General features: G+C 43.7%; 1 protein-coding gene across 1 annotated transcript in view; it reads left to right on the top strand.

The window, feature by feature from the left end:
- Positions 1–728: 728 nt before the first annotated feature.
- Positions 729–25,126, top strand: part of LOC144676427 (uncharacterized) — a gene marked incomplete at its 5' end in the record, with an annotated part of 54,785 nt that continues 30,387 nt past the window's right edge. The window contains 4 exon segments of the mRNA XM_078536846.1: positions 729–1,337; positions 10,131–11,057; positions 24,612–24,694; positions 24,943–25,073. Coding sequence (XP_078392972.1) covers positions 729–1,337; positions 10,131–11,057; positions 24,612–24,694; positions 24,943–25,073 — 1,750 coding nt within the window.

Genomic DNA, 25,126 nt, shown 5'->3' with positions numbered 1-25,126 from the left:
GAAATGTTTGGCTGTTCTATCTGTGGGAAAATGTTTCAAACATCAGTGTGACTGGAAAAGCACAAAGACAGACACACACACCCCGAGTGAGAGTTTTCCAGTGAACTGACTGTGGAAAGAGCTTTAACCAGTTACACAGCCTGAAAAAACATCATACTGTTCACAGCGGGAAGGGACTGTACACGTGTTGTGTGTGGGTGTGGGGCTGGGCTTCAACTGGTCGTCCAACCTGGAGAGACAAGGAAACCCGCACTATGGGGAAACCATGGAAATGTGGGGACTGTGGGAAGGGTTTCAATTCCCCATCTGAGGTGGAAACTCATCGACGCAGTCACACTGGGGAGAGACCATTCACTTGCTCCATGTGTGGGAAGGGATTCACTCAGTCATCCAGTCTCTACACACACCAGCATGTTCATACTGGCAAGAGGCCATTCACCTGTCTTGAATGTGGAAAGGGATTTAATGCTTTGTCAAACCTCCGGACTCACCATCGTGCTCACTCTGATGAGAGACCGTTTAAATGTTCTGACTGTGAGAAAAGCTTTAAAAGCAGAAAGGATCTACTGACACACCAACGCACTCACACTGGGGAGAGGCCATTCACCTGCAATGTGTGTGGGAAGGGATTCACTCAGTCACCCCACGTCCTGACACACCAACTTGTTCATACTGATAAGAGACCTTTTAAATGTTCTGACTGTGAGAAGAGCTTTAAAAGTAAAAAGGATTTACTGAACCATGAACACATTCACACTGGGGAGAGGCCATTCACCTGCTCCGTGTGTGGGAAGAGATTCACTTCTTCATCCCACCTTCTGACACACCAATTTGTTCACACTGAGCAGAGACCTTTTAATTGTCCTGACTGTGAGAAAAAATTTAAAAGCAAAAAGGATCTTCTGAAACACCAACACACTCACACTGGGGAGAGGCCATTCACCTGCTCCATCTGTGGGAAGGGATTCACTCGGTTAGCCCACCTGCTGAGACACCATCGAGTTCACACTGGGGAGAGGCCATTCACCTGCAATAAATGTGGGCAGGAATTCATTGATTCATCTGACCTTCTGATACACCAGCGAGTTCACACTGGGGAGAGACCATATACTTGCCTTGAGTGTGGCAAAAGATTCACTCAGTCATCTCATCTCACTACACATCAACTTGTTCACACTGATCAGAGACCTTTTAAATGTTCTGACTGTGAGAAAAGATTTAAAAGTAAACAGAATCTGCTGACACACCAGCGAGTTCATACTGGGGAGAGGCCGTTCACCTGCTCCGTGTGTGGGAAGAGATTCGCTCAGTCAAACAACCTGCTGAGACACCAGCAAGTTCATATGCGACAGCAGGGGTTGGATTCTGATGTAATTGCTACTTTTATTCACATGCAGGACTGAATCATGTCTGGACGCTTGTTTTCAATTTTCAGTGGGGTTCCACAATTTGTAGTTTATATCAATGATTTAGACTTAAATGTAGGGGCAATGAGCAAGAAGATTGCAGATGATGTCAACATTGCTGGTGTGGTTGACAATGATGAAGAAAGCTGTGGACTGCAGGAAAACATCAATGGACTGGTCAGATGAGCAGAAAATTGGCAAATGTAATTCAATCTGGAGCAGTGTGTGATAATGAAATTGGGGAGGGCAAACAAGAGAAGGGAATGAAAATAAAAGGGATGACGCTGAGCACTACAGAGGAACAGAGAGACCTCGGAGTGCACATCCACAGATCCCTGAATGTGGCTGGACAGGTAGATCAGGTGGTCAGGAAGGCATTTGGGACACTTTCTTGCCTGAGGCCTAGAATATAAGAGCAGGGAGATTATGTTAGAATTGTGTAAAACACTAGTTAGAGCACAGCTAGACTACCGAGTATGGCCCTGGTCACTGTATTAATCAAATATAAAGTAATCAATTAGCCTAAAACTAAAGGCGAATTGATAATTTATCATAGAATTGCAGTCAGTATTCAATTAATCAAATCTAGGGGATAATGATAAAGCTAACTAACAATGGGTTGAAACAATGAAGAAGTCTGATTTTTTCAGTAAATTAAACTCTGAGGTGTTTAGATAATAAGAGTTAAGAAAAACATTTTTGTTAATTCCCTGTAAAAAAATAAGGTGACTTCAGCACAATGGAAGAAGCTGGTGGGTAGCTGATGAATCTTTATTTATTTTAATGATTAGCTTATTTTGTTTAAATGAGTTAATAATTAGATAAATAAAGGCATGGCAGGGCATCTAATTCCTGTATAGTGCGCATCCAGTTCCATGTGGGAAAACCAGGATGCTTCTCTGTGCTGGACAATCACAATTGCAGGAAGTGTCATCAGCTGGAGCTGCAGGAGGCAAAGGGGAATGGTCAAGAGGTTGTTTTGGGACCACAAGGCTGTTTCTAGTGGAGTTCTGGATGGCTCATCACAGGATTCTATGCTTCTGTGGTATATATCACTGATTTAGACTTTAACATGGGGACATGATTAAGACATTTTCAACCTTGTCATTAACAGTGAGGAAGAAAGCTGTAGACTGTAGGAAGGTGTCAATAGAATGATCAGGTGGGCAGAAAAGTAGCAAATGGAGATCATCCTCGAGAAGTGTGAGGTAATAAATACATTTGGGGAGGGCAAACATGGCAAAGGGAAAGAATATTACTGGTATGATGGTGAGAAGTGTAGCTGAACAGAGGGACATTGGAGTGCATGTCCACAGATCCCTGAAGGGGACAGGCGAGGTAGATAAGGTGATTAAAAAGGCAGACAGGATGCTTTCTGTTATTAACTGAGACATAGAATACAAGATCAGGGAATATTTCTAGCATTTTTGGTTGATGAAAGATCACAGACTTGAAACTCCTCTCTCTCCATAGATGCTGCCAGAGCTGCTGAGTATTTCCAGCATTTTCTGTTTTTATTATATGATCAGGGAGGTTATACTAGAGCTGAATAAACAACTAGTTGGACCACAGCTGGACTACTGAGTACAGTTCTGGTCAGTGCATTACAGGAAGGATGTGTTCACACCAGAGAGGGTACAGAGGAGATTTATGAGGATATTGACAGGAATGGCAAATTTTAACGATAAGGAAAAATTGGACAGGCTGGGGTTTGTTTTCTTTGGAACAGAGGAGGCTGAGGGGAGATTTAACTGAGGTGTATAAAATTATGAGGGGCATAGATAGAGTGGATAGGAAGGACTTATTTCGTTAACAGAGATGTCAATGACTAGAGGGCTTAGATTTAAACTAATTAGCAGATGGTAACCCCCAGGATGTTGATAGTGGGGGATACAGCGGTGGGCGATGGTTGGATTCTTTATTTTTGGAGATGGTCATTGCCTGACACTTGTGTGGCGTGATTGTTACTTGCCATTTGTCAGTCAAAACCTGGATATTGTCCAGGTCTTGCTGCATTTAGACATGGACTGCTTCAGTATCTGAGGAGTCACAAGTGGTGCTGAACATTGTGAATTGTCCTGATGAGTGCAAGACAAAAAGCTTAGTCATGTCTCTTTTTTCAGCAATCTCCTGTAATGTGGCTGGTGTTTACTATTTTAATACATCAAATAAATCAGCTTTGTTTCAAATATACAGTGTGTCGTGTGTTTGGTCTCTTTGAGATATCACTAGCGTGTTCCCTTAAATCCACTCAGGAAATGTCTTTAACAGGAAACCAACAATTAAACACATCACATCAAATAATTGGCAAAAATCCATCAGGAAGATGAGGAACCATTTTTTACTCAATAAGTTATGACCTGAGACGTTCTGCCTGAAAGGGGATAGGAGCAGATTCAATAACAACTTTCCAAAGTGAGTTGGATCTTCAGTTAAAAGGTAAAGTCTGCAGGGCTCTGGGGAAAGGGCAGGGGAGTGTGGGCTAATTGGCAGCTCTTTCAAAGGTGATCACAACTCTATAAGGCAGCTCTATGTCGACAGGAGAAAGGTTGGTGTTCAACTCCCTGAGATAACAAGGAAGTTATGAGAAATCAGAATAAAACACTGGTTCAACCTCAACTGGAGTATTGTGTCCAATTCTGGACACCACACTTTAGGAAGGATGTGAAGGTATTGAAGAGGATGCAGAACAGATTATTGAGGATGGTTCCAGGGATGAGAAACTGCAGTTATGAGGATAGATTTGTAAAGATGCGGCTGATCTGTTTAGAGAAAAGAAGATTAAGAGGAGATTTGATAGAAATGCTCAAAATCATGAGGGATCTGGACAGAGTAGACAGGGAGAAACTATTCCTAGTGGCAGAAGGGCTGAGGACCAGAGGACATGGGTTAAAGGTGAATTGAAAAAGAAGCAACGGTGACATGAGGAAAACCCTGTTTATGCAATGAGTGGTTAGAATCTGGAGTGCACTGACTGAGAGAGTGGTGGAGGAAGGTTCAATCATGCCTTTCAAAACAGAATTGGATAATTATCTGAACAGAAAAAATGTGCAGGGCTACGATGAAATGGCTGGGGAGTGGGACTGGCTGAGTAGCTCTTTCGGAAAGCTGGCGTGGGCTTGGACATGATGGGCTGAATGACCTCCTATGCTGTAACCATTCTATGATTCTAATGAAGGCTGTGGGGAAAGGGCAGGGTAGTGGGACTCATTGGCAGCTCCTTCAAAGGTGGTTCCAGCCCTACAATGGAGCTCCATATTGAAAGGAGGCAGTCTGATGTCCAACTCTCCAAGAATAAAGAAAGATCTCAACTCTTATAAGAACATAAGAACTAGGAGCAGGAATAGGCAATTCAGCCTCTCGAGCCTGCCCCGCCATTCAATACGATCATGGCTGATCTCATTTCGGCCTCAACTCCAATTTCCCGCCCTCCCCCCATAACCTTTCAACCCTTTACTAATTAAAAACCTGTCTATCTCCTCCTTAAATTTATTCAGTGTCCCGGCATCCCCTGCACTCTGAGGTAGTGAATTCCACAGATTCACGACCCTTTGAGAAAAGTAATTCCTCCTCATCTCTGATTTAAATCTACCACCCTTTGGCCTAAAACTATGGCCTCTTGTTCTACAATGCCCCACAAGGGGAAACATCTGCTCATGTCTACTTTGTCTATCCCCTTTAGCATCTTATATACCCCAATTAGATCTCCTCTCATCCTTCTACACTCTAGCGAGTATAGGCCTAAACTGCTCAATCTCTCCTCATAAGACAAGCCCCGCATCTCTGGAATCAATCTAGTGAACCTCCTCTGACCTGCCTCCAATGCAACAACATCCTTCCGCAAGTAAGGGGACCAAAACTGTGCACAATACTCCAGGTGCGGTCTCACCAATGCCTTGTACAGTTGCAACAATACTTCCCTATTTTTATACTCTATTCCTTTATCAATAAATGCCAAAATTCCATTTGTCTTCCTTATTACCTGCTGTACCTGCATACTAGCTTTCAACGATTCATGCACGAGGACACCCAGATCCCTCTGCACTGAAGCATTCTGAAGTTTCTCTCCATTTAAATAATAAGTCGACTTTTTATTCTTCTGACCAAAGTGGATAACCTCACACTTATCCACATTCACTCCATCTGCCAAATTTTGGCCCATTCACCTAACCTGTCCATATCCATTTGTAAATTTTTTATTTCTTCATTGCAACTTACTTTCCCACCTATTTTTGGTGTCATCTGCAAAGTTAGCTATTGTACCTTCTATCCCTGAATCCAAGTCATTATAGATTGTAAATAGTTGGGGCCCAAGGACTGAACCCTGTGGCACCCTACTAGTTACAGCTTGCCATCCAAGGAGCCCTTCAATTCTCTGTGAATGTCTTTCAAATGCTGACAGATTCCTTCCTTCTTTTGAAATTCCATTTCCTTATGCCTGGGATGCAGACAGTGCTGGACACAGAGGGAGCAGCAAACCTGGTTCAGAGTGGACACGCTGGGTATATCCCTCCTTAAGTAAGGAGACCAAAACTGTACACAGTACTCTACGTGTGGTTTCACCAATGCCCAGTACAGCTGTAGCAAAACTTCCCTACTTTTATACTCCAACCCTCTTGCAATAAATGCCAACATTCCAGTTACCTTCCTAATTTCTTGCTGTACCTGCATGCTAACTTTTTGAGATTTATGTGCCAGGACCCCAAGGTCCCTCTGTACTACAGCATTCTGCAGTCTCTCTCTACTTAAATAATTTCTGATTTTCTATTCTTCTTGTCAAAGTGAAAACCCTCACATTTTCCCAAATAATGCACCATCTGCAAGTGTTTTCCCATTCACTTAATCTAGCTCTTTGTTTCCTCACAATTTGATTTCCTACCCATCTTTGTATTGTCAGCAAATGTGGCTGCAATACACTCGGCCCATTCAACCACGTCATTAGTATAGGTTGTAAATGGTTGAGGTGACAGCACTGATCCCATAATACCATAAGACTTAGGAGTAGAAATTAGGCCATTCGGCCCATCGAGTCTGCTCCGCCATTCAATCATGGCTGTTAAGTTTCTCAACCCCATTCTCCCGCCTTCACCCCATAACCTTTGATCCCCTTACCACCCAAGAACCTATCTATCTCGGTCTTAAATACACTCAATGACCTGGCCTCCACAGCCTTCTGTGGCAATGAATTCCAGATTCACCACTCTCTGGCTAAAGAAGTTTCTCCTCATCTCTGTTCTAAAAGGTCTTCCCTTTACTCTGAGGCTGTGCCCTCGGGTCCTAGTCTCTCCTACTAATGGAAACATCTTCCCCACGTCCACTCTATCCAGGCCTTTCAGTATTCTGTAAGTTTCCGTACAGTTCTGTTGAAGGGTCATGAGGACTCAAAACGTCAACTGTACTCTTCTCTGCCGATGCTGCCAGACCTGCTGAATTTTTCCAGGTATTTCTGTTTCTGTTTTGAATTTCCAGCATCCGCAGTTTTTTGTTTTTATCTCTATGTATTTAATTTCTTGTTAAATTAATAAACATTTATGTTAGTTTAGATTAAAAAAAACCTTTTGAGACTGTGGTTTTATTTCTGAATTCAGAGCTGCATCTCAAAACATACCAATTGAAAATATAGGTTATGACATTTGTTCAAGTTTCTATCTGGGATTTAAACAACTCAGCCTTTACCAACTGCTGTGTCATAACATCGCTGCAGTACTACATTACACGACTAGAAATAATAATAAATGTACTTTATTACAGAAGCATAAATAATATATCTAATTTGTACAATATTACACCACTAGACATATCTATGTTGTTACAATCCCCTTAAAAGAAACAAATTCCCAGACAATCCTCAACGGAATAAATCGAAGGACAAGGTTAACTTTTAAAACTTATACTGTAACAATCAAACTAAAATCAACAAAAATGAAGCATGCATTAAAAGACAAATATTATTTGAATAGATAGGATAAATTTGACTTTAAACAGTTTATACAATAAAAAACAGGCTCCACAAAATCACCAGCATTTCCCCCTTCAGCATATTTGGCACTAATTCCAGTTACAGAGTCCCACAACTCTCTGTACTTCCCAGGGGAGGGAAAGATAGTGTTTTATTCACAGATGTTGGACAGAGGAGGAAGGTTAAGTGTCTGTGTGAAGTTAATAACAAACGCTGTGCTGTTTAAAACCAAACTCTGGAGAAAATGAGGGGAAGATGCATAGTAAACTCCCCTCCCCCCACTCCCTCAGCTGGCAGCCCAGCGCGCAGGCGCAGAAAGCGCTGCTGACCGTATTGTCCGGAGCAGGCGCAGTGCGGCTGCCACGAGCAGCCGCTCTCAGTAGCTTTTTGTTTTTATCTTTCCACCGATGCTGCCAGACCTGCTGAGTTTTTCCAGGTAATTCTGTTTTTGTTCTCGATCTCCTTTTGGGCCGCCGTAGACAGCAGCCATGGCCGTGGGGGTTCGCTCCGCGGCTTCTCGCTCTGGCCGGAGCCGCCAGCCGGTTGCCTGGAAACCTTGGCTCGAGAAGGTGCAGGAGGAAGGGGAACAATGGGTGGGGGTGGGGCTCTCGTGTCCGCGCGCCTGGCCTGCCCTGCCGCCTGGAACCCCAGCACGTCACCGCGGAGCAGAGTGATTCCTAATTGGCTGATTCAGGCAGGGTTCCATTGTGGACATCACAATGCGGAAGTTGGACAATGAGCTTCAGACTGAAACTTCCTCCTCTGGGCAACATCTGTGAGGAAATCAGTGTTTCTCCCTTTCTAATCTAATTCTGGTCTTAAATTGTTGACTTGCAGGAACTGAAGGAAATGAAGTTAATCCCGGGAGGGTGCAGACTCTGGAAAGGTTGCCCCAGTTCTCTCAATGAAAGGGGTGGTTTGCCCAGTAGTTGGCCGGTATTTAATGAGACAGTACAGTAATATAGACATTGAGTATTGCTGTAAAAAGAGAGAATCTGTCGAAGCTTTTCATTTGCACGCATCAAAATAGATGTGAGAATGTCAAATTTCAAAGGGAACAATAATTCATATTGTAAAACAGTGAGCGGATTGTTTTGCAAGTGTACTCAGGTCAAGTTGTTGCTTTGGGGTATGCACCAGGGAACAATCATGGCTAGCTTTTATTTAAATTCAGAAAATCCGAATCAAATCCAGTTGGTTGAGAGATGCCACTGGGGGAAACGACAAGGAATAGTTGTCCATGTAGCTTTTGTTCAATTGAAAAGGCACAATGCCTAGACAAATTTTTCCGGCTGAGGCCCAGGCCCAATAAAAGATTATCAGTTGGGCTCACAATGTGGCTCACTTACACTTGCTAGAAGCTCCATTTATCCCTATTCCAGGTCCGGTCCACTGCACATAAAGAAATTTTTTAGGAAGTCTTACTATAGCTGCACAGGGCATTGTTGAGGCCACACATTGAGTATTCTGCACAGTTTTGGATTCCTTCCTTAAGGAGGGATATACTGGCTTGGAAGCCATTTGTAGAAGGTTCACTAGGCTGATTCCTGGGATGAAAGATTGTCATCTGAGAAATGCTGAGCAGGTTGAGCCTTAACTCATTGGAGTTTAGAAGAATGAGAGGTGATCTTTTTGAAACAAATGGCATTCTGAGGAAGCTGGACAGAGTAGGTGCTGGGAGAATGTTCCCTCTCATGGGGAAATCTAGAACAAGGGGACACAGTTTAAAAAAGGGGTCTCCTATTTAAGATGGAGATGGGGAGGAATTTATTCTCTCAGAGGAGCGTTAGCCTTTGGAATTCTCTTCCACAGAGAGCAGTGGAGGCCGGGTCATTGAATATATTCAAGGCCGAGTTAGACAGATTTTTGATCAACAAGTGAGTCAATGATTATGGTGGACAGGCAGGAAAGTGCAGTTAAGGCCACATCAGATCAAACATGATCTTATTGAATGGCGGAGCAGGTTTGATGGTATGAATGGCCTACTGCTGTTCCCATTTCTTATAATCTCCGTTTCCAGGACAGAAGCGGTGAACATGAATCTGTCGATCAGCTTGAATCGGCACCTTTAGGAAAATTGGGAGGGTGTATAGTCGGTACAGCAGAATGAGAATGTAGGGAAAGTGTGCGGGATGGAGATTCAGAAATTTTGGGGAATGAAAGAGGAAAGAATGTTCCATCAAAATTACAATTGTTTGTTCTGAATTTCTCCCCTGTACTGACAGCAATGACTTTTGTAAACTCCTTTTACAGGACATTAGAGGGGGAGGATTTGCAAATTGAAATCTCAAACCAAACGTCACGTCAACAGTCACTCGGTTCATCACGATGTGAGTATCATCGGCCTTTGAATCTAGAAGGAGAACTGTTTGTCTGTTTTGTCTGCTTCAGAAGGTTTTTAACATCAGTGTGACTGGAAAAGCACCGAGACACACAGGCCCAAGTGAGAGTGTTCCAGTGCATTGACTGTGGAGAAAGCTTTAACAGGTTACACAGCTTGACAAAAACATGAGACCATTAACAGCAGGGAGAGACTGTACATGTGTTCTGTTTGTAGAAGTGTTTTCAACTGATTGTTGAAACTGGAGAGACACAAGGACACCCACACAATGGAGAAACCATGGAAGTGTAGGGACTGTGGGAAGGGATTCCAGAACCCATCTGCACTGGAAAATCATCGACGCAGTCACACCAGGGAGAGACCATTCACCTGCCCTGTTTGTGGGAAGGGATTCACTCTCTCAGGCAACCTGCAGATACACCAGCGAATTCACACCGGGAAGAGACCATTCACCTGCTCTGAGTGTGGGAAGGGATTCACTCAGTCATCTTCCCTGCAGAGACACCAGCGAGTTCATACTGGGCAGAGGCCGTTCACCTGCTCTGATTGTGGGAAGGCATTTACTCAGTTATCCAGCCTGCTGACACACCAGCGACTTCACACTGGGGAGCGGCCATTCACCTGCTCCGAGTGTGGGAAGGAATTCACTCAGTCATCCGCCCTGTGGATACACCAGCGAGTTCACACTGGGCAGAGGCCGTTCACCTGCTCTGACTGTGGGAAGGCATTTATTCAGTTATCCAGCCTGCTGACACACCAGCGAGTTCACACTGGGGAGAGGCCATTCACCTGCTCTGACTGTGGGAAAGGATTCACTCAGTCATCCAGCCTACTGACACACCAGCGACTTCATACCGGGGAGAGACCTTTCACTTGCTCTGAGTGTGGGAAGGGATTCAATCAGTCAACTAACTTGCTGACCCACTGGCGAGTTCACACAGGGGAGAGGCCGTTCACCTGCTCCAAGTGTAGGAAGGGATTCACTCATTTATCCACCCTGCGGAGACACCAGCGAGTTCACACTGGGGAGAGGCCGTTCACCTGCTCCAAGTGTGGGAAGGGATTCACTCAGTCAACCGCCCTGCAGGCACATCAGCGAGTTCACACCGGGGAGAGACCATTCACCTGCTCTGAGTGTGGGAAGGGATTCAGTGATTCATCCCACCTGCTGATGCACCAGCGAATTCACACTGGGGAGAGGCCGTTCACCTGCTGTAACTGCGCGAAGAGATTCAGACTTTCATCCACCCTGCTGAAGCACCAGCAAGTGCATGCTGAGGAGAGGCCATTCACCTGCTCCGCTTGTGGGAAGGGATTCACTCAGTCATCCAGCTTGATGAGACACCAGCGAGTTCACAGATGATTGCAGGGATTCCGCTGTTATTGCTGTTGTTAATCACATCCAGGACTGAACCATGTTCATTCTGACTGTTGGTGAAGTAGGAGGGTCAGAGGGCTTCTTTCCGCTGGGCTGGCTGGTCTCACGGCTTTGCTTCCAGTGAGCTGATGCTCTTTGAGCCTGGGAGTGCACATTCCCACTGAAATGAGCCACAAAGCTGATTAAGTACATTCATTATATCCTAAATAGTAAATAGTGTTTTTCCTACCACTACAGATAGATCACAAATAAATACATTTGTCTCTGTTCCATTGAGTCTACAGCACGGGGCCAGGCCAGTCGACTCAATTGGTCTATGTCAGTATTTATGCTCCACATGAGCCTCCGCTTCATCTCCCTCCATCAGCATATCTTTCTATTCCTATCTCCCTCGTGTATGTATCTAACCTCTGCTTAAATGTCTTCATGTTTTTCACCTCCACCACTCGCTGTGGGAGCAAGTTCCACATTCTCACCACTCACTGGGTAAAGAGGTTTGTCATGAAATCCCTATTGGATTATTGAATCCCTTCATAATCTTAAAGGCTCCCACCAGGTCACCCTTCAGTCTTCTCTCTTTTTTTCTGAAAAGTGTCAGTGAAGAAAATGCTTTCGGTTCTGGTATTGTTCTTTTTCTAAATGGAGATCACTAATGTTGACAGTACTCCCAGTTAGTCTAACCAAACAAGTTGAACAGAAACTCCTTGCTTTTCAATTCTATCCCTCTATAATGGAACCCTACATATGGACCATACATTAAAGGAAAGATGTGAATTTTTTGAGAGGCTGGAGACAGGATTTATGAGAACGGCACCAGGGGTGAGGGACTTCAGTTAGTTGGAGAGACTGGAGTAGATGAAATTGCTCTCTTTAGATCATAGAATTATGCATTCGGCCCATCAATTGCATGCCAGCTCTCCAGAGTGAATCAGTTAGTTCCATTGCCCCGTTCCATCCTCACGTACCTATAGGTTTATTTGTCCACCCAATTATCCCCGCTTCTCTTACCCTCGAGTGGAAGCAGATTCCAGGTCATGACCACTCACTTTAAATGCCTACGAGGCTCACAGAGCAAAGAGGGAGGCCATTATGCCCATCATGCTCATGGTGGCTCTTTGAAAAACAACCCAATTAATCCAGTCGCCCTGCAGTTTTCTTTTCCTTTCAAGAATCTGTCCAGATCCCTTTTTAAAGATAGAAGTGAATCTGCTTCTCGCACCATTTTCAGGCAGTGCGTTCCAAATCACAACAACTTGCTGTGTTTTAAAACAAATAATTCAGGATATTGTGTGTTTAAAGTTTCACATAGTATTCAAAATGGTGGCAAAGATGTGGTTATTACACAAAATTAAGGTTCAATCTTTATCAATGATCTTGACGAGGGGATTGTGTGTAATATATCCAATTTTCTGGACAATTATGAAACAATACGTTTCTATAGCACCTCTCAGGACCACAGGACCTCTTAAAGTGTTCTGCAGCCAATGAAGTAGTTTTGAAGTTTCATCATTGTAATGTATGAAACTATAGACAGGGCGGGATAGTCAAATTTCATTTTAAAATTCAATCACTTTCATCCTCTATTCACTGTTATAAGTAACAAGGTCAAGGAAGCCATTTTAAACTCTTAACATGTGGCTTCTTGAAACTTTTGTCCATTGTATAACTTTTCTTTATTAAATACCTATTGGTTTTGTATTAATAGCCAGTCATGAACCAGATGATTATTCAGTAATGAACCTTGAATAAGTTACCACTTAGTGAATCAATGTAATAGATAATTATATTATAAAGGGTGCATCTGCATTTTAAAAATGAACACCATATAAACTTATTTTTTCTAGAAACTGCAGAGCTAGCAGAAATTGTTTAAACAAATAAATTATTTTCTAATTTTGATAAGCTATAGGACATCATATTCTGCCAAAATCCAGTTTAAGAATAAGGCTCATGTTTAATCCAATCAAGATTAGTAAAAAATAAAGCTATTGTTTTCCATAATCTGTTGTTTTGAACCACTGTATCTTGTATTAACCAAATGTATTAATTAAATATTACTGTATTAACTATCAGTCAGTAACAGATGTTTAAGTAGTGAGCCTTAATTGAGTTACAATTAATGAATCAATAATGAATCAGTAGTTATAGTAAAAGACTGAGTTTTATTCACTGTAAAGATGTGAAACCTTCATTGCTGTGTATGTAAAGAATGTGCAATGAAGATAAATGTACTGGCAAGAGAGACCTTCAAGCTCTGATTAGCCTCAACATTTGAAACTGTCTGAAAACCTGTCATTGTATAGAATCAGATAAAGGGATAGTATGAAACAGTTCTATTGTCTTCCTGTCGATGATAATGAGAGAAGGTCGTGTAAGTAATTGTGAATACAATTAATCTAGCAACTAAATTGACCAATTGTCATGTTACAACAAGCCCCACTCTGATGTGAGGTAATGGTCACTTTGGGGATAAAAGTAGAGGTTCCAAAGGTCTTCCTTGCTAGCCAAGTACTGGAGATTCCCAAGGCTGAGTTCCAAGGAAATTACTGTCAAAGAAGGAGCCAGAGAGGGTGACGCTTCTACAGACTGATCACCCACATGAAGTTGTAAAAGTTAATGTCTTAAAATCGTTAAGTAAACCTTTATCTTATAATGTCTGGGGGAGGCAATGGTGTAGTGGTATTGTCGCTGGACTAGTAATCCAGAGACCCAGGGTAATGCTTTGGGGACCAGGGTTCAAATCCCACCATGGCAGATGATGGAATTTGAATTCAATAGGAATCTGAGATTAAAAGGCTGGTGATGACTCATGAAACCATTGTCAGGGAAGGAAATCTGCTGCCCTTACCTGATCTGGCCTGCATGTGACTCCAGACTCTTAAATGCCCCTCTGAACAAGGGCAGTTAGGGATGGGCAATAAATGCTGGCCTAGCCAGCGACGCCCACATCCCATGAATGAATAAAAAAAGTTTTTTTTTAAGTTTACTATCCAGGGAAGTCTGCCTTTGCCTTAATTGGTTAAAATCTTGTTTGGACCAAAGTGAATTTATTAAGTGGCAGGCTGAAATCAATTAAGTTACAGATCGCAAGATCAGATAATATAAATCTTAAATTTAAGATATTACATTTATATAGTGTCTTTCACAACCACAATACATCACAAAATGAAGTACTTTTGAAGTGTAGTCACTGTCGTAAAGTTGGAAACATGGCAGCCAGTTTACACACAGCAAGACCCCACAAACATCAAGGTGATAATGAGCAGATGATCTGCTTTTAGTGATGTTGAATGATAAATATTGGCCGGGACACCTGGGATAGCTCCCCTGCTCTTCTTTATTGGCCATGGGAACTTCCATCTCCGCCCAAAGGGGTAGACAGGGCCCTTGAGTTAGCAATTCATCCAAAGAACAGCAGCTCCAACAGTGCAGCACTCCCTCAGTGCTCGCACTTGGAATATTGACTTTGCTTTTTGTCCTCAGGTCCCTGGAGTGAGTCTTCAGCCCTCAGCCTTCTAACTCAGAGATATGAGTGTGATCCACTAAGCCATGGCTGACAGTATAGACAATACAAAGTTAGGAAGGGAAAGTTATCCTTTAAATTCCCCACATTTTGCCTCTAGTGCCTAAATCTAATAATCAAAACTCCAATATAAATAACATGTATTTGACTGACAAATGTTAGTGTTGGCTTACAGCCACAAGTTTTGAGCTCCCATTTGAGCCTTTGGCTCCTTTCTGTCTCTTGCTCATGTCAATGATGGAGCTGAGGGCTGAATTTAGCTGAGAATAACAGGGTCTGCATCGCATTTCAGAAATTGCCATGGGTGTTGACTAATAGGAAGATGCTGGAAGGCTGATTGGGAAGTGGGCCTCCAACCAATTGAGGAAGGAGTGGGGGGGGGCGACCGGGGCTGATAGTCACGTGACCCCTGGGGTTCAGTTCCCCTGTGAGCAAAGCGGGGAGTGATGGGAACAGCGTACAGAGGAGCTGTAGAGAAACCATTTGGGTCCAGAACATTGTGCACATCCTTTTACTCTGGTTGTCTTTGATCCTTAAGTAATTTTCTTCTTTTTAACCATGTTCTGTTTCATGAATAAACTTTTATCAGAAAAAGTATTTGATTTTGCTGGGCTTTACATGATTAGATTTATGCACTTTAGAGAAGAGTGGGAGGCTCTTTAACAGAAAATGAGTCCCTCTAAGGTAAAGGAGCCACAGGGGGAGATGAGATTTTATTTTTGACACAGCGATGTTAGAAAATGGGGTTCAGGGAGTTAATTAACCCTTTGTCCCCCTTTCCCAAACTCTTAAATGATTCACAGTGATAACAATTATTGGTGACAGTGGCTAGATATTATTCAACTAAGAGCTGACACTTGCTCATGTCTGAGCAGTAGTATCAAAGTGCAGCAGCATTACCATTACACTCTGGATAGAAGCGCAATCTCCACTTAAATGCTCCCTGGTCTGTCCCAGACGCCATGGTTCCCACATAGAACCATAGAAAAGTTATAGCACAGAAGGAGGCCATTCGGCCCATCTTGTCCATGCCAGCCCGAAGACACCCAGCAAGTCATTTCTTCTCAGGTTCTGGGAGATTTGATAGAGGTGTACAAGATTATGACAAGTTTACATAAAGTGGACAAAGAACAGCTGTTCCCATTAATTGATGGTACAAGGATTGGGGGACACGGATTTAAGCTTTTGGGGAGGAGATGCAGGGGGATGTGAGGAAGAATATTTTACACAGTGAGTGGGAATGACCTGGAACTCACCGCTTATAAGGGCAGTGGAAAAGGAGACAATGAATAATTTCAAAAGGAAATTGGATGGACACTTGAGGGAAATAAACATTCAGGGTAACAGGGATAGAACAGGGCAATGGGACTGACTAGTTTGCTCTGTCGAGTCGACATAGACTCGATGGACTGAATGGCCTCCTTCTCTGCCCTAATGACTCTGTGATCGAAAGACAGAAATTTCAGCTGCTCCCGTCTCTCCGACTAACTGAAGACCCTTATCTCTGGTGCATTCTCACGATTCTCCTCTGCGCCCTCTCGCACAATTTCACATCTTGCCTAAAGTGCGGGGCTCAGATGTCGGGTTCCTTTCTAGAGGGACAGAATTGAAAAGCAGGGAGGTTATGTTCAACTTGTTTCGAACCGTGGTTAGACTACACTGGGAGGACTGTTAACATTTTTGATGTCCATTTAGAAAAGGGAAATAAAGGCACTGGAGAAGTGGCAACAAATATTCACAAGAATAATACCAGAAACGAGAGCATTTCAACCCTCGCGAAAGTCTGGGGCTGCTTTTCTCTAGAAAAGAGAAGTCTGAAGGGTGACCTGATGGGAGTCTTTAAGATTATGAAGGGGTTTAATAATCCAATGGGGATTTCATGAGAAACCTCTTTATCCAGTGAGTGGTGAGAATGTGGAACTCGCTATCACAGTGAGTGGTTGAGGTGAACAGCATGAATACATTTAAGGGGAAGCTAGATACAAACAAGAGGGAGAAAGGAATAGAAGGATATGCTGATGGGGGAGATGAAGAGGGGTGGGTGGAGGCTGATGTGGAGCACAAATACTGACATATACCAATGGAGCCGACTGGCCTGGCCATGTGCTGTAGACTCAATGGGAGAAAAACAAATTTATTTATTTTAGATCGACCTGGTAGGAACAACACTATTTACTATCCAGGATAAATAAATGTACTTCATCAGCTTTTGTGGATCATTTCAGTGGAAATGTGCTCTCCCACATTCAAAGAGCATCAGCCCACTGGAAGCAAAGTCATGAGACTGACCAGTCCATCAGAAAGAAACCCTCTGGCCCTACCAACTTTCAGAATGAACATGGTTCAGTTCTGGATGTGATTAACAGCAGCAATAGCAGCAGGATCCAATCTCTGGAAGCACTGGTGAGCTTGCTGATGTCTCAGCAGGTGTTGTGACTGTGTGAATTCCTTCCCACACTCGGAGCAGATGAATAGCTTCTCCCCACTGTGAACTCGCTGGTGTGTCACCAGTTGGATAACTGAGTGAATCCCTTCCCGCACTGAGAGCAGGGGAACGGCCTCTCCCCAGTGTGAATTCGCTGGTGTGTCTGCAGGCTGGATGACTGAGTAAATCCCTTCCCACACACAAAGCACATGAACGGCCTCTCCCCAGTGTGAACCCGCTGGTGTGAAAATAGGTTGGATGAATCACTGAATCCCTTCCCACACTGAGAACAGGTGAAGGCCCCCTCCCCACTGTGAACCTGCTGGTGTCTCAGCAGGTTGGATGATGAGGGAACCTCTTCCCACACACAGAGCAAGTGAATGGCCTCTCCGCAGTGTGAACTCGCTGGTGTATCAGTAGGTGGGATGACTGAGTGAATCCCTTCCCACACTCAGAGCAGGTGAGTGGCCTCTCCCCGGTGTGAACTCGCTGGTGTGTCAGCAGTGTGGATGATCGTGTGAATCCCTTCCCACACTCGGAGCAGGCGAACGGCCTCTCCCCAGTGTGATTGTGTCGATGAATTTCCAGCACAGACGGGGAACGGAATCCTTTCCCACAATCCCCACATTTCCACGGTTTCTCCATAGTTCAGGTGTCCCTGTGTTTCTTCAGGTTATTCCACAGTCAGTACACTGGAAAATTCTCACTTGGGTGTGTGTGTCTCAATGCTTTTCCAGTCACACTGATGTTTAAAACGTTTTGAAGCAATCAGAACAGACAAACATTTCTCCTTCTAGATTCAAAGGCTGATGATATTCAGCTCCCATGAATTGAATGACTGTCAGATCTTGACGTGATTTTTGTATGCCGATTTCTGTTTGCAAATCCTCCCCTTCTAATATCCTGTAAAAGGAGTTCACACATGTCATCAGTCTAGAATAAAAATTCAGAACAGACAATTCTAATTTCTAAGGAACATTCTTCCCTCCTACGCTCCAAAATGTGTAAATCTCCATCCCACACACTCTCCCTCCTTTCTAACTCTGCATTACCTAATGTTCACCCTCCCAATTCTCCTGAATGTGGCAAATCATGCTAATTGACAGTTCCACACTCACCGCTTCCTGTTCTGGACAGGGAGGCATGAAAATCTATCACAGGACTAAAAATGTGTGTAATATTCAGTACTCCAATACTGATATAGAGATACTGCACTCTATTGTGGAGCTGGAGGTACAGTACTCTATTGTTGAGTGATACAGTGCTCTACTACTGAGTTAGAGATACAGTACTCTATTACTGAGCTAGAGATACTATACTCTGATGTTGAGTTAGAGATACAGTACCCTAAAGCTGAGTTAGAGAGACAGTACTCTGCTGAGTTACAGACACAGTACTCTGATGCTGAGTTACAGACACAGTACTCTGATGCTGAGTTACAGATACAGTACTCTGATGCTGAGTTACAGATACAGTACTCTGATGCTGAGTTACAGATACAGTACTCTGATGTTGAGTTAGAGATACAGTACCCTAAAGCTGAGTTACAGATACAGTACTCTGATGCTGAGTTACAGATACAGTACTCTGATGCTGAGTTACAGATACAGTACTCTTAGATTTACTTGGAACTTGCTGCCTACGATGCTGGTAGAAGCAGATATTAACAATGATTTGAGGATGAAATGAGTAGGCATTTGAAGGAAATAAACTTGCAAGACTATGAGAATCTACAGGGTGAATGGAACTGCCTGGATTGCTTTATGGAGAGTGAGTGAGGACTAAGCTTGCCAACTGTGATGAAATGTATTCCTGGAGGTTTCACCACATGATTTACCTCCATGTTCCAGCTGTTAATCAACCAACACAGCCAACCTTGTGGCACACTGCCTTCCTATACCAACTGGAAAGCAAAAAGACTCATTACCCACTTGGATAATGCTCAACTGTCAGCCAAGCAGCCTTCCACGCCCTCCCCAGCTGCCCACCACCCCACCTCCATCCCCACACACATTTTCAATATTTTTATATCTGGCAAAGTGAAATGTTCTAAGAAAATTACAAAAAAATACAATCTTTATTAATTTCCTGATGAATTTTCTCCAGGGTTGCACACAGCAGTGAACTGGAGAATGGTCTTCAATTCCTGGAGACTCCAGGCTAATCTTGGAGAGTTGGCATGGACTCAAGTCACTGAATGCCAAAATGACTCTATGGTTGGAAATGTAAAATGCTACCACCTCATATGTTACAAGAATAGAAATAATAATAAATGTACATGATTAAAGAACCATAAATAATATCTCTAATATGTATCATATAACAACACTCGACATAACTCTTCCAATATTAATTTACTGTCCCTTAAATGTCAGCCATCTCCTGGGGAAACCATCCCCTTAATTATGAACATTAAGAAAGAGACCATCCTTTTAGCCAGACAAATAAATGTGTCGAGCTGAGGGAGCAAAGGATCTCAATGTCTTTAAGAGTGAGAGATGGGCTAACCTTTCCAGAGTCTGCACCCTCCCTGGATTCACTTCATTTCCCTTCAGTTCCTGCAAATCAACAATTTAAACTCAGAATTAGAAAAGAAAGTGTTTTACTCACAGATGTTGGACACAGGAGGAAGTTTTCGTCTCTGTGAAGCTCAAGCGCTAGAGACACAAAGCCTGCGCTCTGATTGACTGGAGCACCAGAGTACTTCCGGTCCTCCAAGTCTTCCCATTGGTCAACATCTCAACATAATAAAAATTGGGGGGGAGATATGGGCTCTCCTCCACACATGCGCAGCTTCTCTCTCCCTTGGTCATGCGCAGTCCCGGGTCGCCTGCCGCGTGGCGGATGGAGCGGTTTCACCAGCGCGGAGGATTGTGGGAGCTATGGCCGCCATTACTCATCCGGATCCCAATCTCGAAGCTCGTCAGACCTGGATGAAATGTGGGGGTGGGAGGGCGCACTGACCCCACACTGACAGAAAGTATGTGGGTAGTTACTGTATTTTATTGTGACGCCCCCTTAGCCAATCAGTTTGTTAACTTCAAGCGTAAGGATATAGATTTAAATACAAGCGGAAAGTGCTGGAGATACGCAGGCCTCGGCTATTAAAGAAAAATATTCCAAGTGCTTTTTTAACCACCTTATCTACCTGTGCTGTTACCTTCAGGAGTCTGTAGGCATACACTCCAGGGTCCTTCTGTTCCACTACATTTCTCACTATTCTACCATTTGTTCTGTATTCCCTTGCTTTGTTAGCCTTCCTCAAATTAATTACCTCAAAATTCTCTGGGATTGAACTCGGGGTTTCCCTCTTTAAACCTTTCCACCCCTCTAAATCAATGTCAGTACTGAGAGAATGCTGCACTGTCGGAGGTTCTGTATTTCAAATGAGAGGTTAAACTGGGGTCCCATCTGCCCTCTCATAGGTACATGATATATTTACAGCAGAGAAGGCCATTCGGTCCATCATGTCTGTGGCAGCCAAAAAAGAACAATCCAGTCTAACACCACCTTTCAGCTCCTGGTCTGTATCCCTGTAGGTTACATCACCTCAAGTTCATATCCAAGATTTTTTTTTAAATTATGATGAGGATTTCTGCATCTACCAACCTTTCAGGCAGTGAGTTCCAAACCTCCACACCTTCTGGGTGAAAAAATTACTCAACTCCCCTCTAATCCTTCCAGCAATGACTGTAAATCAATGCTCCCTGGTTACTGGCCTCTCTGCTATGGGAAATATTCACTCTATGTGGGCCCCTCAGAAATACATACAAATCTTCCTTCAGCCTCTTCTGTTCCAAAGGAAAAAAACCCAGCCTCTCCAATCCTTCCTCATTGTTAAAATTCTCCATTCTTGGTAACATCATCATAAATGTCCTCTGTACCCTCTCTGGTGCGATCACACTCTTCCTGTAATTTGGCAACCAGAACTGTACACAGTACTCCAGCTGTGGTCCAACTAGTGTTTTATACAATTCTAGCAGAACCTCCCTGCTCTTATATTCTAGACCTCGGTTATTAAAGGAAAGTATCTACTGTGCTTTCTTAACCACCTTATCTACCTGTGCTGCTACCTTCAGGGATGGTCGGAGATAAACTCCAAGGTCCCTCTGTTCCTCTACATTTTTCACTATCCTACCATATATTGTGGTAAATCCATTGCCTTGTTAGCCTTCACCAAATTCATTACCTCACTCTTCTCCGGGCTTGAATTCCATTTGTCACTTCTCTGCCCACCTGACCAGTCCATTGATATCTTCCTGTAGTCTAAAGCTTTCTTCCTCACTATCAAACCCACAGCCAATTTGTGCATCATCTGCAAACTTCTTAATCATAACTCCTATGTTTAAGTCTAAATCATTGATATATATCACAAACAGTAAGTGACGGGTATTGTTACCTGTGGAGCCCCACTGGAAACAGTCTTCCAATCACAAAAACATCTATTGAACATTACCTTTTGTTTCCTGCCACTGAGCCAGTATTGGATCAAACTTGCTACTTCCACTTGGATCCCATGAATGTTTAATTGACTGATCAGTTTGCCATATGGATCCTTATCAAAAGCCTTGCTAAAATCCATATCGGCCACAGCAAATGCAGTACCCTCATCAACCCTTCTTGTTATGTCCTCAAAAAATTAAATTGATTTAGTCAGACACAGCCTTCCCTTGACAAATCCATGCTGACTGTCCTTGAGTAATCCGTGCCTTTTCAAATCAGGATTTATACTGACAGTAACAAGGATTGGGAGAGACCTCAGTCAGTGTACTGAGAGAAACGCAGGGTGAGGGAGAGAGATAGTGAGAGGGAGAGACAGAGAGAGTGAGAGAGAGAACCCAGTTAGTGTACTGAGAGAAACACAGTGTGAGAGGGAGAGAAAGATAGCCCAGTTGGTGCACTGAGAGAAACAGTGTGAGGGAGAGAGAAAGACTTCAGTCAGTGAACTGAGAGAAACACAGTGTGAGGGAGAGGCAGAGAGAAACCCCAATTAGTGTACTGGGAGAAATACAAAGTGAAGGAAAGAGAGAGTGCAAATGTATGTCATCTTCCAGGCAATTTATCATTGTTTATGATAAATTGTTGGAGAGAGAAAAAAAATATTATTTCACCCAACCTCCCAATGTTGACAAATTATTTAAACAATTTGAATGTTCCTGGAAAAAAAAGAGACATGTCAAAGCTTTTCACCTAGCACTCATCAGGATAGATGCAAGAATACCATATTTCAAAGGGAACAATTAATACTGAGAAACAGGGTGCTGGTTGGATGGCAAGTCGAATCTGATTGGTCAAGATGTTGCCCTGGCGAATGCATCAGGGAACAATTGTCCCCCATGTTTTTGTTTAATTGAAAAGGTGCAATGCCTAGACAAATTCCTTTTGCCTGCAGAGGACCAGGCCATGCATATGAATATTAAAAAATCCAGGACAAAAACAGAATTACCTGGAAAAACTCAGCAGGTCTGGCAGCATCGGTGGAGAAGAAAAGAGTTGACGTTTCAGGTTCACATGACCCTTCAACAGAACTGAAGTATAGTTAGGAGAGGGGTGAAATATAAGCTGGTTTAAGGTGGGGGGCGGGGGGAGAGAAATTGAGGGTGGGGTGGTTGTAGGGACAAGCAAGCAGTGATAGGAGCAGATAATCAAAAGATGTCACAGACAAAAGGATCAAAGAGGTGTTGAATTTTTCCAGGTAATTCTGTTTTTGTTTTGGATTTCCAGCATCCGCAGTAGTTTTTTGTTTTTAAAAAATCCAGGATCTGGTTCCAGTCCACATGTTCACCAAATCTAATCATTTCTTCCTTCGGCCATATCTTATTTGTGTAGCACATTTTGTTCAAATCCATCCATTAGTTTTTTAGACATATTGTTACAGACAGACAAACAAACAGGGTTGAAAACAAACTCTGTAACTCCAAAGCTGAAAGAATAAATGTTCTTATTAAGAGTGTCCATCTCATTGAAGAGGCTTCAGGCAAATCCACATCCGGCAACCTGCTCTGAAAACTGTTGACATTTTGACAGCTGTGACAAATTCCACCCCAGCAGCAGAAACAATTCACAGCATTGTAAAACAATCACCATTCGAAATAAAACAAATCACAAAAATCGAAAAGAAAAAGTCAATTCTACCGATCTGCCAATGTGAGCGGATCCTTGAAAAAAATTCCAGGATCCCGATCTTCACCAAAAATAAATCAGTTCTTCTGTGGTTCATACCCTGTCAGTGTACCAGGTTCCGGTAAAATCTGCCATTAGTTTGTGAGATAAATTGCTTACAGACAAACAGAATAACAGGGATGAGAACATTACCTCCACCCATCTTCAGTGGCAGAGGTACTGTCAGTACATTGAGCCCCGATGTCTATTCTCAGCCAGCATTATACAGGGGGAAAGGAGTGGATTCTCAGACCAGAAAGATGATCCCACAATGTACTCAGTGGCCTCTGAAGGGAAGCAGCCTCAGTCCACAAGAAGTTCTTGCACCAGCCCCCACCACCCCCTCAGTCAGCTGGCTTGTGCTGGCTCCTGCTGGATGATCCCACATGGAATGAACATGGTTCTGTGCTGGATATAATTAACAACAGCAATGACAGAAGAATCTAATCCATGCAGTCATTTATGAATTCGTCGGTGTCTCAGAAGGTTAGATATCCGAGTGAATGCCTTCCCACACAGGGAGCAAATGAACGGTCTCTCCCCAGTGTGAACTCGCTGATGTGTCAGCAGGGTGGATGAATCTCTGAATCCCTTCCCACACTCATAATAGGTGAATGGCCTCTCCCCAGTGTGCACTCGCTGGTGTTTCTGCAGGGTGGAAGAATCACTGAATCCCTTCCCACATTCAGCGCAGGTGAATGGCCTCTCCCCAGTGTGAACTCGCTGGTGTGTCAGCAGCGCAGATGAATGACTGAATCCCTTCCCACACTCACAGCAGGTGAACGGTCTCTCCCCAGTGTGACTGCGTCGATGAATCTCCAGTTTAGATGGGCATCTGAAATCTTTCCCACATTCCCCGCATTTCCACGGTTTCTCCATGGTGCCGGTGTCCTTGTGTCTCTCCAGGTTGGACAATCAGTTGAAGCCTCGCCCTCACACAGAACACATGTACAGTCCCTCCCCACTGTGAATGACGTGATGTTTTTTTCAGGCTGTTTAAACGGGTTGAACTGGTTAAAATCTGTGCATTAGAACACCCTCACTCAGGTATTTGTGTGTCTCGGTGCTTTTCCAGTCACACTGATGTTTAAAACCTTTTGAAGCAGACATAACAGGCAAACATTTTACCCTCTAGGTTCAAAGGCTGATGATATTCAGGTCCTGATAAATCGAGTGACTGTCAGATCTTGAGGAAACATTTGGTTTGAGATTTCTGTCTACAAACCCTCTCCTTCCTAATATCCTGTAAAAGGAGTTTACAAAAATCATCACTGTCAGTACAGGATAGAAATTCAGAACAGACAATTCTAGTTTCTATGGAACGTTCATTCTTCTTTCATCCAAAAGTCATCCCAGACACCTCCTCCCCATTCTTACTTTGCCGCACATAACTTTGAACCTCCCAATTGTCCTGAAGGAGCGATTCATGCTGATCGACAGACCATGGTCAGTGCTGCATGTCCTGGAACCAGAGACCGAAAATGTTTATGGAGGCTGCTGGTATGTACATATAAGTGGACTAAAAATGTGTGACATATAGCACTGTATTTCTTAATGAGGGATACAGTAGGAAGGGGTGTGACGTCCACAATGGAATTCTGCCTGAATCAGCCAATAGGAATCACTCTGCTCCGCGGTGACGTCCTCGGGTTCCAGTCTGCAGGCCAGGCGCGCGGACACGGGAGCCCCACCCATTGTTCCCCGACTCCTCGAGCCAAGGTTTCCAGGTAACCGGCTGACGGCTCCAGCCAGAACGAGACGCCGCTCGGCGAACTCCTCCTCCCCCACACTGTCTACGGCGGCTGGCTGGTCCGAAAAGAGATCGAGCGCGACCGATGGCGGCAACTGCACTGCGCCTGCTCCGGACAGCGAAGGTCAGGTCAGCACCTCTTTCTGCGCCTGCGCGCTGGACTGTCAGCTGAGGGAGTGGAG

This window comes from Cetorhinus maximus, unplaced genomic scaffold, assembly GCF_964194155.1.
Source record: "Cetorhinus maximus unplaced genomic scaffold, sCetMax3.hap1.1 HAP1_SCAFFOLD_1593, whole genome shotgun sequence".
Classification (NCBI taxonomy): Eukaryota; Metazoa; Chordata; class Chondrichthyes; order Lamniformes; family Cetorhinidae; genus Cetorhinus; species Cetorhinus maximus.
The sequence above is the reverse complement of the archived record's forward strand: the minus strand, read 5'-3'. Positions and strand labels throughout refer to the sequence as shown.